The sequence below is a fragment of the Nelumbo nucifera genome, chromosome 1 (assembly GCF_055504915.1).
Source record: "Nelumbo nucifera cultivar China Antique chromosome 1, China Antique-T2T, whole genome shotgun sequence".
Taxonomy (NCBI): Eukaryota; Viridiplantae; Streptophyta; class Magnoliopsida; order Proteales; family Nelumbonaceae; genus Nelumbo; species Nelumbo nucifera.
The window spans coordinates 102,697,582-102,714,531 of NC_142649.1; the positions used below are offsets into that span (position 1 = coordinate 102,697,582).

A 16,950-nucleotide genomic window follows, 5' to 3' on the forward strand; every position below is an offset into this window, starting at 1 on the left:
TCAGCACCTCAACAATCAGAGGGTGAAGAGGAAGACGGAGTCCAGTGACCAGTTGCTCCCTGAAGACTACGATCTCATCAGGACCGTGCTCCCATGGAAAACTGTCGGTAGGAAGACTGTAAGAGTACTCCACAGGAAGGTGGAACCTCTGAATGAGGTCCTGGAGTCTCTTCAGAGTCATGGTGGAAGGGCCGAACTGATCTAGCACCTGACCTCGGTGGGAGGTGGATGCCAGATGACCCGAAGCCGCCCGTACGTCGGACGGCTGGGCGGCAGAAGAGCCACCCTGAGCCGAGGTACCCACCTCGGGCTCGTCGATAAGGCTATCTACACTAGACGACATGATAACACTGAAAGGAAAGAATGTTCAGAAAAGAAAAGGAAGCTCGGGGACTCACCACAGGAAATGCGAATCGAACCAAGGGAATAACCGAGCTAGAAAACCCGAACTAGGAACCTCAGACGCGAGCTCAATACTAACGCTGAAGACTTTGTGGAGAAGAAATGACCAAGGGTCCCCCACTATTTATAGCCACTGCATCCGGGCGTTAACGGTCAAGATTGAGATGATCCAACGGCTCTCAAAGAAACCGGCTACGGGCTCTTCGAGGCGAAATCAGTTTAGCGCATTTTTTGACGTCCGCGAAGTCCAAATCGCGTGAGGTCCGCGCGTAAACTGAACACGACCCAAGTTTCTCTTGATCGAGCCAGGCACTAGACCAGTCCAGCTAGACGAAGCGCACGAGGAAGTGGCATGAGTACCGAAGCCAAATCCACCCGGCGCGTCATGAACTCCCCGCACTGGGTCAACACCGCCAGCACAGGGTGTGGGGGCAACTGATGGAGGGTGATTTGGCCCGACCTCGTAGCACGGGTACACGTGGGCATGACCTTATTCAAGCAATGACTCAGCGTGACAGCACAGCAAGCACAACCGCAACTCGGTGGGAAGGGCTCACCGAGCTGAGTCTAGCAACTCGGCGGGTTAGGCTACTCGCCGAGAGCCGCCTAGCTTGCACCTCCTTCCCAAGGCCGAGGCACTCCAAACCACCTCCGAGCTTGGGGCCCCTTGACCTTTTTTAATGCCTGAGCTCCTCCTAGTGGATTTTAGGTTACTCCCAAATAGGACACCACGATCCGCCTCTAGATACCCCCGAGGTAGAGACACCTCGGGCCAGACAGCTCGATGTAGTTTTCCACAGGCAGCTCGCCACTTGCAGGGTAGCTCGGTATAGGGTAGCTCGCAGAAGAGCAGTTCGGCACATCACAGGAAAGCCTCCTACCCAACCACCGTACCCGACAAACCTGGAGACTGCACCCACGCCTCTCGTTAGACAGTGTCATGCCCGCCACTTTTAGAAGGTGTCTTACACCTGACAGGTATGTACCCTGCAAGGACAGCCCCGCACGTGCCACCTCAGCCCTGATTGTAACGGCTGCGGCAGGACGACAGTGGCGGTTATACCTGCCCTATCAGAGGTAGGTGGGCCTGATTCGACAGAGTTCTGTTATAAGTAGCCCAATCCCAAAGGACAAAGGTAACTTCCTGATACTCGCGCTATCTGCACTCTTAGCTTTCTTCCTCTCTTTGCATCTTTCACAGAACTCTAACTTAAGCGTCGAAGCGTTCCCGTCGGGTAAGCCCCCAGGGATTCTTCATCTTCTCCATCTCAGGTACCTTTCAGGAGTCACGCAAGTGTCAGATAAGAGTGATCAGATTGCGCACCATCAACCATCAAGTCATGTAAGTGATTTGATCATTTTTTTCATTTTAATATTTAAATGTGTATAATAAGTGATGTAAAAGATAATATTTATAAAATTTAAATTATAATGATAAGTTATTATTATTATTATTATTATTATTATTAAAAATCAAATTTTTAAAATATATGTTTCATTTTTACTGGAGGTAAAGAAAGAACATGTTTGTTGACCCTGGAACTGACTCCTATAGAATAAGTTCTAAGTTCTACTTTGAAATCAAACCGAATTGACCCATGCTCACTCCTAGAATTTACCATAGGGTTTGAACTTTTATTGTAGTGTTGTAAATTAAAAGTGTTTTACATCACTCCTAGGATTTACCGCTTTTTGTTTGGCATCATGGGGCTACAAAACCGAGGATAGAATATATCCCCCTCTACCCCCAAACCAGTTGAAGCAAGAATTGATCCTAATTAAAATCGGTCATGCTACAAACTGGTCTATGCAAAGATTCAGTCATATTCAACCCCCCGCCCCAATAGCAACCTTGCAGCACTTGCAAGTTGCAACCTTACATCAATTGTATGTTATCATTTAAGCATATCCACTCTCCCCATTCTATGTCCCCCCCCCCAATAAATAAATAAAAATTAAATAAATAAAGAAGAAGAAGAAGAAGTAGAAGGTCATGTTTGGGAGTTCTTAAGTTAAAATAAGTGTTTATTCGAATAAGTACTTATTTGCATTTGGCATCCAACTTTTTTAAATTAGGCGTTTGGTAGTCTTTTTCTCTAATAAGCACTTAAATAAGAGTGCTTTCACTTTTTCTCTAATTGTATAAAAGCACTTTTGTGAAAGTACTTTTACAAAATCACTTTTTTGAAAACACTTTTAAGAAAGTACTTTTGTAAAAGTGATTTCAAAAGTGCTTTTGTAAAAGTACTTTCTAAAAGTGCTTTTATAAAAGTACTTTCTAAAAGTGCTTTCATAAAAGTACTGCTTTTGTAAAAGTGCTTTTATAAAATTCAACTAAGGATAATACTAAAGTTCAACTAGAGATAATTTTGGAAGAAAAAAAATTGAATAAGTGCTTATTGTATAAGCACTTAAAAAAAGCTGCAAATTTGGGCTTAAAAAAAATAAGCCCTTATTTTTAAAATAAGCACCTATTTCAGGCTTATTTCCCAAATACTAATAAGTGCTTAATGGCCCAAATAAGCACTTATTTTTAAATACTCCCAAGCATGGTCGAAGAAGAAGAAGAAGGGCATACTACCTAGGCCTGGGCTGCACACAGGCCAAGCCTCAACATAATCTAGGCCCAAGAATAGAAATATGTGGACCAGCCTAGGCTAGAAATAATCACCCCCTTTATCTATGTGACTCTTAAGGTCCATTTGGTTTATAGTCGGAATCAAAATCCCTTGAAAATGGAATTGGAATGGTATATTTCCATAGTATGTTTGGTTCATATAGGAATTGAAATCATCTGGAATGGGGTTTCATTCCCAAGAAAGAGAGAGGGAATGGATACTGATGTGGCGTAATCCGGCTGCTCCCTGCTGGATGTGATCTGGCTGCCAGCAACAATGAAAACTGGGTTCCTAAAAGAGACGAGTCAGAGATCCCGGGGTGGCTCACCCGGCGATGATACTCCAATGGCTAAGTTAGAGCACAGTAGTAGTGGAGAGAGCTTGATGATGATAACAGTGAGAGAGCTAGAGAGCTAGAGATTACACACACAACAATAAGAATAGAACGTACCTCGCCCCAGGGGGGGCAGAGTCTTTATATAATGGGGTCCATGCGGGTTGGTGGAATAGTTACCGGATCCTAGCTGCGTGTTAGGTGGGCGAAACGCCGTCAAACGGTAATACTGTCACATGTCGTCAACGGTAATACTGTCATACGCCGTCAAACAGTAATATTGTCCCTTCCCGTCAGAACTGGGGAGTTGGTGAACTAATGTGACCGTGAGGTACAGCCTTGTAGGATACATAGTACTGTAGTGTGCTCCTCGAGGTTGCCATTCGGAGGTCTGAACGATAGGCGAGTTGCCTGTAGGATATCGAGTTGTTCGATGGCGAGCTGGCTGGTAGCGAGCTCCTCAAGCTTGTGCTCCTTAGGTCTGCCTTGACACGAATGCTGAAGTGCCCTTGGACCGAAGTGATCCATCGGTCCGGGCACGATTTGTAACGAACTTGGTTTCGCTTGTCGCGATCTAGTACCGAGACGATCTTAGGTCGAAGTGACTTTAGTTCAGGGTACCAACTTACCCGAGCTCGTTTTGTAGCGAACTGATTTATGCTAAGCTGTCACTCGTGTTGAGTCATGTCCACGTGTCTCCCTGTCACGAAGTCGGGCCAAATTCTCCTTCATCATATACTATTCCACCAGAAATAGAAATGAAATTCCACTTCCACCCAACCAAACAGTAAGAATTATAATGGCCCATTCTGATTCCGATTCCATATCTCTATTCCTGCAAACCAAACGGGCCATTAGATTGTCAAACTACTTTAATTTTATGAATATGATTATTGTTGTAGCCTGATCCCGTGAAATTTAACACCATTACTTTCAATTTCTACCTTACACAAGATCCAAGCCATGGTCACCACCATGAGGGGTACAAGATTTCCATGGTTTGGAAGGTGCAATTCTTTATAGCCATCACATATTCACGCAAATCATTTGAACAGGATCCTCCAGCCTCGATTATTGTTTTTCTCCTCATCTTATCTAATGTTTGTAAGATGAACTGGACCAACCCAGCCTGCAATTTTAGAATATTTGGATTTTTGGTCTTCAAGCTGAATCTGAAATCAGAAGTTCGGGCCTTTTAATTTTTTGAGCTGAGCTCTGGCCTAATCCTTGTCTTACCTGAGTCTCACTCAATTATATATATGTATATATTATATATTTATATATATATACATAATTTTTTTAATAAATTATATATGCATATACACATACATACTAATTTTTAGTTTGAATTAATTGACCAATCCAAAAATCTGAATGCATGAAATTTTAATACGAACGAAATAAGCTCAAATTGGATATTTTGGATTTGACATCGGGTTCAGACATTAGACCCAATAATTAGATTGAGCCTGGGTTGAGCTAAAACCGGCTCATCCTACCCGACATCGAGCCTCAATTCGACTAAACCTTGTAGGGAGTTGTCGTCAGATGTGCCATTGCGCACGGTCATCACTGGAATAATCCAAACCACAAACTTTGGCCGGCACTCTAATCGAATGAATCCTTCTCTACCTTCGATCACTTGACAGACAAAAATGGCCCCCTCTTACTGCATTCACTTCAGTTGAATAATAAGAGATATCTACAAGCCAAATTCATGTTCAGAACTCAGAAGAAAGAGCAGTAACAGATTCCGGAAGAGCGACTGGATGATCAAGTACTCTTCCACAGTTTAGGCCAGCAACAGATGATCGAGAAACCGGAAACAATTTCCTTCCTTACTATCCAACAGTAAATCAGTGGAATTATCTATTTATAATCATGCGGATTTGATAGCGATGCCGCGATAACACATACAAACAAGGGATCTTACCAAAATTTTCAAGTAAAAGGTGAAAACCAGAGGGAAATTTTGCCTGGAAGATAAGAGGTTCAAATCGAAACGTCCTCCTCGCTTCTGGATAACACGCAGAATCATCGACGATGAGGTCAATAAGAGAAGGCATCAAGTCATCAAATACTCGTCTCATCTATTTGTTTGCGTTTTGTAGAGCGTGCGATCTGATTCATCTCCGCCATGAGACACCTGTTCGTAGTGACTCCGTCGAGAATCCTCTCTGATCACTCCTCTGATGACTGGTTTTGCACCAATAAATAGAATGGGTCCCACTCCCACCCAATTAAACAGAGGGAATATAGCCGTCCGATGAGTATTTTATTTATTTATCATTTTAAATAAATCTCGAGCTTCGTCATCGTAACCGGTAAGAGCAACGTGGTCAAGGAGGCTCAAATAACTGTTAGTCAACGTTAGATATCCGTCAAATACGTGAGCAACGTGACCGAATTCATCTTGCAGGGCAAAACTGAGCCCCATACTTGGCTCCGAGAAAGGAGGAAACGACACTTGTCAAATGCTCCTATTTTACGTAAGAACAAATTATATCACCCGTTGGATTGGAATCCTTGGTGGGTGATTTATGCCAATTACCTGATTCATTTTGCAGGGCAAAACAGAGCCCCAGAAGGCCTAACGCTCCCGTCCGATTTGTCTGACACGTGTCATATGCCAACTATAACTTTGAATGGCCGGTGAAGAGAGAATCCATCCCGCGAAAATACGAAAGCAAAAGCTGCCATCAGAAAGAAGGAGCAATTTCGAATTGAACCGAAGTCCGAAGGTTTTCATTTTTAGGGTTTCAGCTTCGAATCGAACGTCAAGTTTTCATTTTCAGGGTTTTAGAAGTGAAAATCCGTACATGAACAATTTCTGTTTAAAATGTCGACAAACGGAGACGAGGAGAGCTCGCAAAGAGTTTCCATGCCGTCGGCCAGGCTTAGGTTAAGAGCGGATCCTTTCCTGCTGGCCTGTAGATGCTTCAGCGTCTTGACTTCTTTAACGGCAATTCTATGCATTTCCGTCAATGTTCTCTCCGCCGTCAGGTCTTTCAAGAATGAATCTGACGTAAGCAACAGTGTCGTTTCTGCATTAGCTCTCCTTTGTCTGCATGTATGAGATGTTTACATTACCATCATCCATTAACAGATTTTCGATGGGATCTTTCGGTGTTACGCAGTTGCCATCGCTTTTTTTGTGGTTATTGCAGAGACAGAGTGGGAATTTGTTCTCAAATTCTGGAAAGTGAGATTTTATTCATTTCGTTATTTCTCTAGCTTGTTTTCTTATGACGGCCTCTTATTTGCATTTTCGATTTAAAGTGTTTGAAGTTTTTCCTGGTACAATTATGTTACTCGTACTTTTCGTTCCTTTTCGACGTTCTGCTACGGATGTAAAATTCTTATATGGGGCCTGTCTTGAGGTTATTAACCTATCATAGCATGTGGCATGAACCATATACTGGTGATTAAGAATATTTAGGTAGTTTGAGGAGAAAACCACCTTCTACTCTGCTGCATATCTGAGTCTTAGGCCCAGATTTATGGATTGCTTGGCCAATGGCTTGTAGGAGTTGCTGTTGGCACTACGCCACTACTAGATTAGCTTTTGTTGGGGATATACCAGGTTAGCAAGGAGGCTTGCTTCTCCTTCTCTTGTTATTTTTACTTAGTATGTATAAAACTAATATAATCCAAATTGATTGTTTTACCAATTAGAAATAACAGTTGAGCAAGGAAAAGCTAGGACTTGTACTTTCAGGATTTTGGTTGGTTGGACAAACTCTTTCAGGATATATGGTTAGATGGTTAGACTAACTGGTTTGGTGTCTTAGGAATGAGATAGGACTGTTGTATAAAGGAAAGTAATGGACAATTACAGTGAGTAGGAGTAATCTTTAACAGGCTGCACAAATTGTTTTTAAGCACAGAAAAATTCAAATTCATAGAGATCAACTCCCTTTCTCAATTTAGCTTATACAGTCTCAATGTTCTTACAAGTTTACAACTAAGCTTCCTTTAGGAAATTACCTTCCTTGCTTCCTTGTGAAGCTTAGGGCGATGTATATCTTTATATGTTATGTCTGGCTTTCATTTTAATCATCCCAATGCTCCTAGTGTGGAATCAGATGCTTTTTTTCCTACTTTACACAATATAGGGTGATATATTTCATATGAGAATGAGCTATCATGTCATATTTGGAGAAACCCCTAGCATGATTTACAAATGTGGATCAGAATTTTTGATAAAAGATATGGAAAAAGTTTTATGCCGCATGCCTGCTTCATAGTTCACAGAGCCCTCCTCAGTTTGTCATAATTCGGAGTACTTGAAGGATATCCAAGAAAGAGAATGTAAAAATTTTTGAAAAAGAAAAAGGATGCCAAAAATTAAACTTAATGGATCATGGAAGAGAGATCAAAAACCAGTTCACATGCAATGTATTAAACTCATACTTGCCAAAATAAATAAGTACTCAAGCTTTTCATAATTAATGGTAGGTGAAGGATACAAAAGAATAGTGAATATTAAAAAACTAGCATGAGTTAATAAATCTTATGTCAAGCATAAGACAAAAATGTAAAAGAATCATGTTATGATAATAATGTGCATTGCCATAGCAACAGTCAAGGCGTTGGTGTCTATAGACAAAGTGACAAACTATAAAGGAAATCAGATGTCTTGCAAGGGAGGTCAAAACAACATTATGTGGGTGAAAAGAATGGCAAATGGTGTAGCTGATATGCTAGCCAAATTAGGAATCAATAGGGAACAACTTTTCTGGACTCTAATGTGATATAAATATAAAAGATTAGGTGGGTTTCCTGCCTATAACACAAGATGCAAGGCATCTTGTACATAATATTCTTTTATTGAAAGTAATAATGTTACATAATGACCTTATTCTTTTATATTTTATATTTCCATCATCAATGAAATATCACTTTTCAAAAAAAAAAATAATGTCACACATTACACAATTACCGATCAACAAAATAACAATGTGGATTTCCAATTAATGAAAAAGTATCACACGAAAAAAAAAATGCCACAAGATGTACAAATAAGATTTTTTTTGAGATTTCATCTTTTTTGTTGATTTGAGTAAATTTGTGCAAAGAAATATTTTTTTTGCACATGTATATATGCATGAATAATTGTATAATGTAAATTTATTTTTGTTCCATGCACTGACCTTCTACTTTTCAAACTCCTCCAAGACATGTAAAGTTACAAAAAGATGGTATAGAGGGGGATAGGTCTTTTGTTTAATGCTTTTATTGTGATTTCCAATGGTAAGTTTCAGTAAAACAAAAAGTTACTGCACATGCATAACTTTTGGTTTTGTTTCTTGCTATTACTAAATGCATAAATAGGACCCATGTAAATCAATAAAACAGCATTGGTTGAATTTTGGTTAAACCCTCCAAGCTAACAGTTTTTTGTGAAACTGACAACCGAAAGAACATTGATTAGGGAATTGAACCCATTCCAATCCAAAGCCTAGGCGACAGCTGAGCAGTTCAATGGTATTTCTATTTTCTAGTCCAATTCTAATATGTTGCTGTCATTGTTATGTTTGCATGCCAAATTATGGGCTGTTACCAATTTTGTCAAAAAAAACAAACAAACAAACAAAAAATTTATTCAAGGTAGATCCATTATCCATCCTATTAATTTATTATTTGTATTTTCATTGTAGTAATCTATGATTGACAATGCATCTAACATTTTAGGGTTTTAATTCTTCAAACAGATCTATTCTTTTTACATTTCATTCTTATAGTCGTGTTGTCTAATATCAATGTCAATTGTCATGCTGCAGGTACTGGAGTATTGGGTTGGCAGGGGCATGCTGCAGATTTTGTATGTCTCCTGTTACCATAAAGATTTTTTTTTTTTTGTTCTTATTTTTAAAAGTTGCTTACATTGTTAAAAAGGATATTTCGTCACCTAAGATGTTAAGAACCAATAAATCTTATTATATTTTATTGTTTAAGTTGTAAGTGATGAGTTTTCTTTTCCAGTGTTGCTGTGATGACAAGAGCTTTTCCTGATGAGAGTGGAGAAAGGAAAGATCTTGTGCTCCTTCAGAATATAGCTAGCTATCTGCTTCTTGCTTGTGGCCTGGTCTATGTTATTTCGGTATGATTATGTTTTCACCAAAAAGCTATAAAATAAAAAGGATCATGCTAGATGCAGCATTATGGTATTTTTGATCAATATTTGTTCTTTTTCTTTTAACTGTATTAATATCCCAAACAAAGAAACTGGTTGATTGAGCATAGAAAGTCTAGTTGACTCAGTGAGAAGTTTTTAATCCGTTGAGTTTATAAACTATATGTGTCAAGCATAAAAACATCATGCTAGATGCAAAATCATGGTATTTTTTATCAATATTTGTTCCTTTTCTTTTTACTGTATTAATATCCCAAACAAAAGAAACTGGTTGATTGAGCATGGAAAATCTAATCGACTCAGTAAGAACTTTTTAATCCATTGAGTTTATAAATTATATGTGTCAAGCATGTTGACTCTATTGAGTCAACGAAATTCAAATAAGCTGCATGCTCAAAATTATTTTTCCCTTGAACTTTTGATGACTTCGAAAAGTTTTCCACAATTTTCTGAAGCCTGGCAGGGCTCTAAAATATATTATCTATGTATATCTGTGCAGCATGTAGAAATTCTCTTTATTTTTGTAACCATTTATTTTAAGCTAGTTTTCATATGCAATACTTCCTAAGGCAACTTCAACCTGTGTCTCTGCACCAACTAGTTAGATTGAGCTTCTGTATTTAAAAGTATTGATACTTGGTACATGTTTGGAATATCAAATTCAGGGTATATTATGCATTGGTTTTCTTAAACGTGCTCGGGAACAAAAAGAAATCACAAGGGAGCAAGCAGTAAAGGATTTGGAGGTAAGCCATTATGCAGTTATGGAGAGTTCACTGTATACTAGAATTCTTATTCCTTTTTGGTGGGATCTGATTTGGTTTCCTGTTGCTTGTATTTTTCATGTTTTGGAGCTTTATAATTCTCATAAGTAAGAAGTTTATTTGATTGAATATTGTCCATTATTTAAATTTCAAGCCCATATTGTAGGGGGGCCATAATGCATTTGTTTCAATTACTCCAGTGTGTTATAGAAACAGAATGAAAATGAACCAGAACACCCTTAACATCATTACAATACATCTACTGAAAAGGTCAATGTTATGTTAAATTTCTCTACTTAATGCCATTTCTGCTCATTCAGGATGACCTTTCCAAATACAAGTTGGTCTCATTCAGGATGCCCTTCCCAAACAGTTATTTCATAAGTGTTGAAGTGTATGCCTATAAGGGGCATTTTTGTTCTTTGAGTATGGCATTGTATTTCCCCTGGTAAGAATCTCTTAATAGGGGCACTTATATAATTTTGCATATTCAAAAGAAAAGGTAAACAGTTCAGGTCGACAAGGGAGAAGAGTTCAGTTTGTCTCTTCTTCCTTTAGACCCTTTTTTCTCTCACATCTTCTTTTCTTCTTGTTCTCTACTGTTCAAGACATATTTCCACACCTTTTTCCTTTCTTTTTCTCCCCTTTTCTCTCTTTATTTTTATGTTATAATATGGTGTCAGGGCAATGAACTCGACTGTCACTGTTCACACTCCTTTTTTGTGCCCTAGGAGTTGAGAATTCCTTCTTTTCAAAACAAACAGCTAAAGTGACTTAAAAGGACTGGTCGTCCCTTACAAAAAAAAAGGCTTTAATGCTATAAGTTGGTTGGTTTGAAGTAATTTTGATGGTGTACTAAGCTCTACCTTGCTGCAGCCCTAGACGTGAGTACATGTATGTGTACTGAGTGCAACTGGTTTTTGGCAGTTTATGGTGTTTAGTTTGGTGTATTTTTGTGTGGGAATTTACTTCATCTGGTATGTGGAGGATTTTTGGTACCCTACAAGTGCTTGTGTGATCTTTTTTTTTTTTTGGGGGGGGGGAGAGCTGCAAACTACTGAGCAATGGATTATAATAATCTTTTTGAGCTTAAATTTTTGTAGTGTTTGATCTCGTGGTTGGTGCTTGTAGCTATTTTTCTTCACTGTTTGGTGCCTTTTCCTACCTGTGGCTGCCTGCAGTAGTAGCTCCAAGTCTACTGTAGTTGTGCAATCAGACTTTACTACTTTAGAACACCTAGTTAATTACTGTTAAGCTCAATGATAACAATTATGTACCATGGGCTAAGTTTGTGGAAGTCTCCTTAATTGCGAGGGAAGTTGAATGGGTGCAAGAAAATTCTAAGATTATGGCTTCCTTATGGAACAGTATGGGAAACAGCATCAATGTTAATCTCATGTTTCTAGACACTGCTAAGGAAATTTGGGAACATGCCTGACAATTGTATTCAGGGCAAGACAATGTGGCAAGGATCTACCAACTATATCAAGATTATTTCTCTCCTCAACAGTATGATACGAGTGTATAAGAGTATTATGCTACCTTGAAAAATCTACAAAATGAGTTGAATGTTTACCAGCCACTCTCTCCTGATTTAAAGGGAGCACTTAGATGTTGCCAGGTTCCTTTCAAGATAGAAGTCTGAGTTTGAGCCGACGAGAGCTCAAATTTGGGGAAGTAATGATCTTCCTTCCCTTTCTCAAGTGTTCTCTCACATCTGGAGGACATGCCAACCCTAGAATGATCATTTTATTACTTCAAATTTTGGTTATGTTAGTACTTGTTATTACTCCTCCTAGTAAATGGGGTGGTAAGGGATTATTTTTTCCAGCCTGTAGGGGGTATTAGACAATGGGATCCCTTTCACCTTTCCTTTTTACTCTGGTAGATGATGTGTTCAATCAAATTATCACTAGGGATAATAGGGAAGATATTATAAGGGGATGGAGAATAAACCGAGTTCTAGCTACCCATCTTCAGTTTGCAGATGATTTGATGATTTTCTATGATGGAGGCTATAGTGAGAAGGTGAGAAACTTGAAGGAGTTGATTAAAGCCTTTGAAGAATTTTCCAATTTGAAAATCAATCTAGAAAAGAGTTGCATAGCAAGAATCAACTTGAAGATTGAGGAGATTGAGGCTGTTGCAATTTGTCTTGAGTGTTCTATATCCTCTTGGCCTATGTCCTATTTAGGGCATCAGTTAGGGGTGAATCCTAGGGAGAGTAGGTTCTGGATTCCAATCATAGAGAAATTTGAGAAGAGGTTAGCTTTGTGGAAGAAGAATTATATCTCTTTGGGTGGGAGGATCACTTTGATAAGAGATACCCTCACAAATCTACCTACTTACTACCCCTCTATCTTTAGGATGCCGCCTAGGGAAGCAAAGAAGTTAGAAAAAATTATGAGAGACTTTCGTTGGGAACCAGAAGAGGGTAAAAGAGATCATTTAATCAGATGGGAGGTTGTGGTAGAAGCAAAGAGGGAGATTAGGTTTAGGAAATGTGGTTAAAAAGAATTTGGCATTGCTATGGAAGTGGTTGTGATGGTGGCCTTTGGAGAGAGAGAGAGAGGCTTTAACATGTTGTGGTGAAGAGTACTCGTGGATGCCCAGAGAATGGATGGGATGATGGTGCATCAAGGAGGGCTAACTTGGCAACACCATGGAAGGCAATTCACAGACTTCTCTCACAATTTCTCAATTGTGTCAGGTATGATGTTTGTTCCAGTAATTCTATTCGATTTTGGGAGGACACTAGGGTTGGAGATCTTCTTCTAAAAGACCTTTTTTCCATCTTTGTTCTTTGTTTCTTTGTATAAAAAAGAGGTGATCTTAAAATTCCTTCTTTGTTAAATCTGTTGGCCTTGACTTGGGACTTTGGTTTCTGTAAAGGGTTAAGGGATGAGGAAGTTGAGTGTTTGTCTAATTTGCTTTGCCTCCTTAATAAGGTTTGGTTGGACCCCTTGAAGCTACATAAGAGGATTCGGGCCCCTCATCCCAAAGGGATTTTTTCTCGTGGTTCCTTTTTAATTTCCTTTGCCAAACTTCCTATCAACAGGTTTTCCCTTTCAAAGAATTCTAGTGTAGGCCAATTCCCCCCAAGGTTATGGCTTTGTATTGGGAAGAGTGCCATGGGAAAGTAAACACTATGGATACCTACAAAACAGAAGTGCCTTCCTTTGTATTCACCCAACTAGTGTACTCTTTGCAGATCTCATGGTGAGGATTGTTTCCACTTATTTTTATCTTGTAATGCCACTGCAGAGATTTGGGCTTGGCTTTTCTCCTTGTTTGGGTTGGCTGTAGGTGGGATATGCCAGCAAAAGTAAGCATGATGTTTAACCCGTCTACTTTCTCTTGGCCCCATAAAAGTGGAAGAAGCATGTGGAGGTGTGCAAGAGCATCTTTGATTTGGACAGTTTGGGAAGAAAGGAATGCTAGAATCTTCCAAGCTATCAGGCGTTGAAGGACTGCATTATGTATAAGGCAATGCACTGGTTAAAGACTATGGAACTGGTTAGCAGTAGCAAGCTGTTCCTCCTCAAAGGTAAGTATTTTTACAAACTGCCCCCCCCCCCCCCCCCCCCCTCTCAAGGCTTAATGAAGCTGAATTTTGATGGGAGCAGCCAGGGCCCTCTAGGTTGGGAGTGTTTTGAGAAATGAGGCTGGAGAGGTTATTCTTCTCTTTGGCCCATTGGGCATTTGGAATTCTGTTAGGGCAGAATTGCTAGCTGTCATACAAGGAGTACTTCCTGCAAAAGAATTGGGCATGGAGCAGTTGCTTATTGAAGGGGAGTCTAAGGTAGTGATAGAATGGTTAAATAATCTGGAGGATGTCACATGGGGTTACAAGAATAAGCTAAAGAATCCAAATGGCTGATGAGGAATATGTCTGTTACAATACAGTGGATGGGGATTTCAGCTAATGCCTTTGCTAATATCTTGGAAAAACAAGGGATAAATAGGGAAACTTTGTTCTAGGCTCAACTGCATTTTTGTATTAGCACTCATGTACTTTTTGCTTTAGCTTATGTGTATTCTGTTTGGAGAGGTGGCATCTCACACCTTCCCAAGGGACTGTTCATGTAATCTCTCTCTTTGATATAATGGAAATATGATATTTTATCTATCAAAAGGGACATTTTTGTCCTTTGAGTATGGCATTGTATTTTCCTGTTAAAAATCTCTTAACAGGGGAATTTCTGTAATTTTGCATATGAAAAAAGAAACGGTTAACAGCTCAGGTCAACAAGGGAGAAGAGTTCAGTCTGTATCTTCTTCCTTTAGACCCTTTTTCTCTCGCATCTTCTTTTCTTCTTGTTCTCTACTGTTCAAGACATCTTTCCACTCCTTTTTCCCTTATTTTTCTTCCTTTTTTACTCTCTTTATTTTTATGTCAGTTATAACAATAAGTACAAATAAACCACTTTACTTTTGACTTTTGAGCACCAATGATTTAAAGCTCAGACAAAAAAATCCCCAGTTTCAATCTGATACAAACCAAGGGATGCATGCCAGTTAGAACAATTTTCCAAACCATCACTCAGCAAGTTGACTTGATGATTAAGCAATTAAGTTAATGGGCTTGTAAAAATCATGTTCTGTAAATTATATTTTGTATCTTCTGTTTTATTTTTTAGGCAATATGAAATTTCTAGGTTACAAAATAAGCTTGTCATCCACTAGGTGGACCGACTACTCCACTAACAGGATTGATTTCAGTTGGAGTCATAGTTGTTAAGATCTTACAGTTTATGATACTATTTACAATTCAAGTTCTGAACCTCAAGGTATTTTGTTCAAATCTTAGCCTGAATCCTTATATGTATCTAGTTTACCACTCAAATCTTAAAATTCATTTTCTAAACTTTAATTTTATAAAATTCATGCAATTCAAGTCAATTCAATTGAAAATGTGTTCTCTCTTTTGTCATTACCTTGTTTCTTTTATAATTTTTCAAGAGGCTCTTGTTTTAAAATCTTCAATAGAATAAATTTAGGGAAATTATCTAAAACCTCTTATTATTTTATTGACAATGTCTACTACAACTTCCTGTGATTTACCTCCAAGGAATCCCCTGTCAGAAGTTTCTATGAATCATATTCTTCCCTTATGCCATTCTTTCTTTAGTATCATAAAAATAAATTTAAAATTCACTTTTCATTTCATCTATTTTTTGGTTTAACAAAAAAATACCCCTAACACATACCATCTCTCTCCTTCATCTAAAAAAGATGTTCTACAACTAATATCAGACCTTCAATTTGTAGGGTCTTTAACTGGTACAATTTGATCTATTTTTGTTGATCAGTTTATTTATCCAAAGCCACTCATCTGTGCTACATAAAAAGTAGGAATGAACCTTGAATATTTATGGACTTCTCCTTGATTGAAATACCCCTATTTCTGAATTTGGCTGAAAACATAATTTGAACTACTACATTTTGGTTCATCCTATTCTCTCTCACCATTAAGTTCCACTAATTAACTCTATTCCCCATATTGGTATAAGACAAAACCAGTTTTCCATCTAGGCAGCATGTCAATGGTTCAACCTATGATGTCATAATTAAATAATAAAATTTTAAAAGTAGATAGAAAAACAAAAAATTACAAAAACATAAAGGAAATTTATTAAAAAAAAAATTGGGGACATCTATAAAATAATGCATTCATCATATTAACCTAGAACCCAAAAAAACATGTTAACCAAAAATAAGTGTGATAAATAAGAATTTTTTATTAACGATGGTAATGGAATACAATAAAAAAGAATTAATATCTAATGGTTTAATGGCTCAACCAGTAGTCACTAGGTTGTTATTTGAGTCAAGAAATTTTTTTACAGGAAAGCAATTTAGTGGTTATATGGACTTGAAATCTCTGCTCCTGTGTTGGGTTGACTGGTCTGACCAGTTGATACAACTGCAGGTTAAAAAGAACTGATAAAAAACCAATTAAAACCACATTTCCCTATGAGTGACGGGCCAGTAATTCAACCGTCCAGACCAAACAAATCAGCCTATGAGTAGCGGTTCAAGTTCGAGAGCAGCCACTTCGTGCAAAAAACATGCCAAAGGTTTGGGCTGTATCAAAAGAGGCTTTAGATAGATTCTCTAGAATTTGTTTAGGGTTTTTTAAAACCTTTGAAAGCTTGTTGACCTTGTTTTCCATTAGCATGAGTTTGCATTAATAAAATGATTTTTTTTGTGGGACACATTAGTAAAATAATTTGGCATATATTAATTCTTACTTTTGTATTTTATAAATTTGTTCTTGTTAATGATTTATTATGCTTAATTTCAAACTTGGTCAATTGAGCATATCTGATTTTCACTTGAAACAAATGTTTTTGAACAATACACTCCAATGAACAAATTCAGGAATTGGAGCGACGGAGAGAGGAACTTGAAACATTCCTAGTCTCGGAAAGGACATGAGTCAGACTTGGAGGGCCGTTTTCATGGAACATTCAGCTTTCCAAGCTTGAACCTAGGGATAATTAAAAATTTCATGTCTTGCAAAACCCTGTTGTATGGTTCCCATGTATGTACAGTAATCTATTTTTCTTTTCTTTTTTTTTCCTTTTTTGTTTCATTTCAGTTATGGTGATTGTTTATGAAAATTTGATGCTTCTTTCCACTCGGGGCCAATCCTTCATATGTTTTGGAAGCTTTGTTCACATCAGCTACTAC

At 38.3% G+C, this 16,950-nt stretch overlaps 1 protein-coding gene across 2 annotated transcripts; it reads left to right on the forward strand.

Annotated features, from left to right (window-relative positions):
• Positions 1-4,756: 4,756 nt before the first annotated feature.
• LOC104611919 (uncharacterized) lies at positions 4,757-16,897 on the forward strand. 2 transcript variants are annotated; one of them, XM_088890739.1, is made up of 6 exons: positions 4,757-5,843; positions 5,922-6,379; positions 9,138-9,178; positions 9,340-9,457; positions 10,156-10,236; positions 16,639-16,897. In XM_088890739.1, exons 2-6 carry the CDS (start codon positions 6,194-6,196, stop codon positions 16,693-16,695), a joined length of 483 nt encoding a protein of 160 aa, XP_088746865.1. In that variant the 5' UTR covers positions 4,757-5,843; positions 5,922-6,193; the 3' UTR covers positions 16,696-16,897. The 2 variants fall into 2 exon arrangements, with proteins under 2 accessions (XP_088746865.1, XP_010277505.1); XM_010279203.3 differs by lacking the exon at positions 4,757-5,843 and adding an exon at positions 6,461-6,556.
• Positions 16,898-16,950: the final 53 nt, after the last annotated feature.

Excerpts from the sequence above, each read along its gene's own strand:
- LOC104611919 (XM_010279203.3), top strand. The coding sequence starts at position 6,194 with ATGTCGACAAACGGAGACGAGGAGAGCTCGCAAAGAGTTTCCATGCCG. Across the intron at positions 6,557-9,137 it reads TTGTTCTCAAATTCTGGAAA|GTACTGGAGTATTGGGTTGG; the intron begins GTGAGATTTTAT and ends GTCATGCTGCAG. Across the intron at positions 10,237-16,638 it reads AAGCAGTAAAGGATTTGGAG|GAATTGGAGCGACGGAGAGA; the intron begins GTAAGCCATTAT and ends GAACAAATTCAG.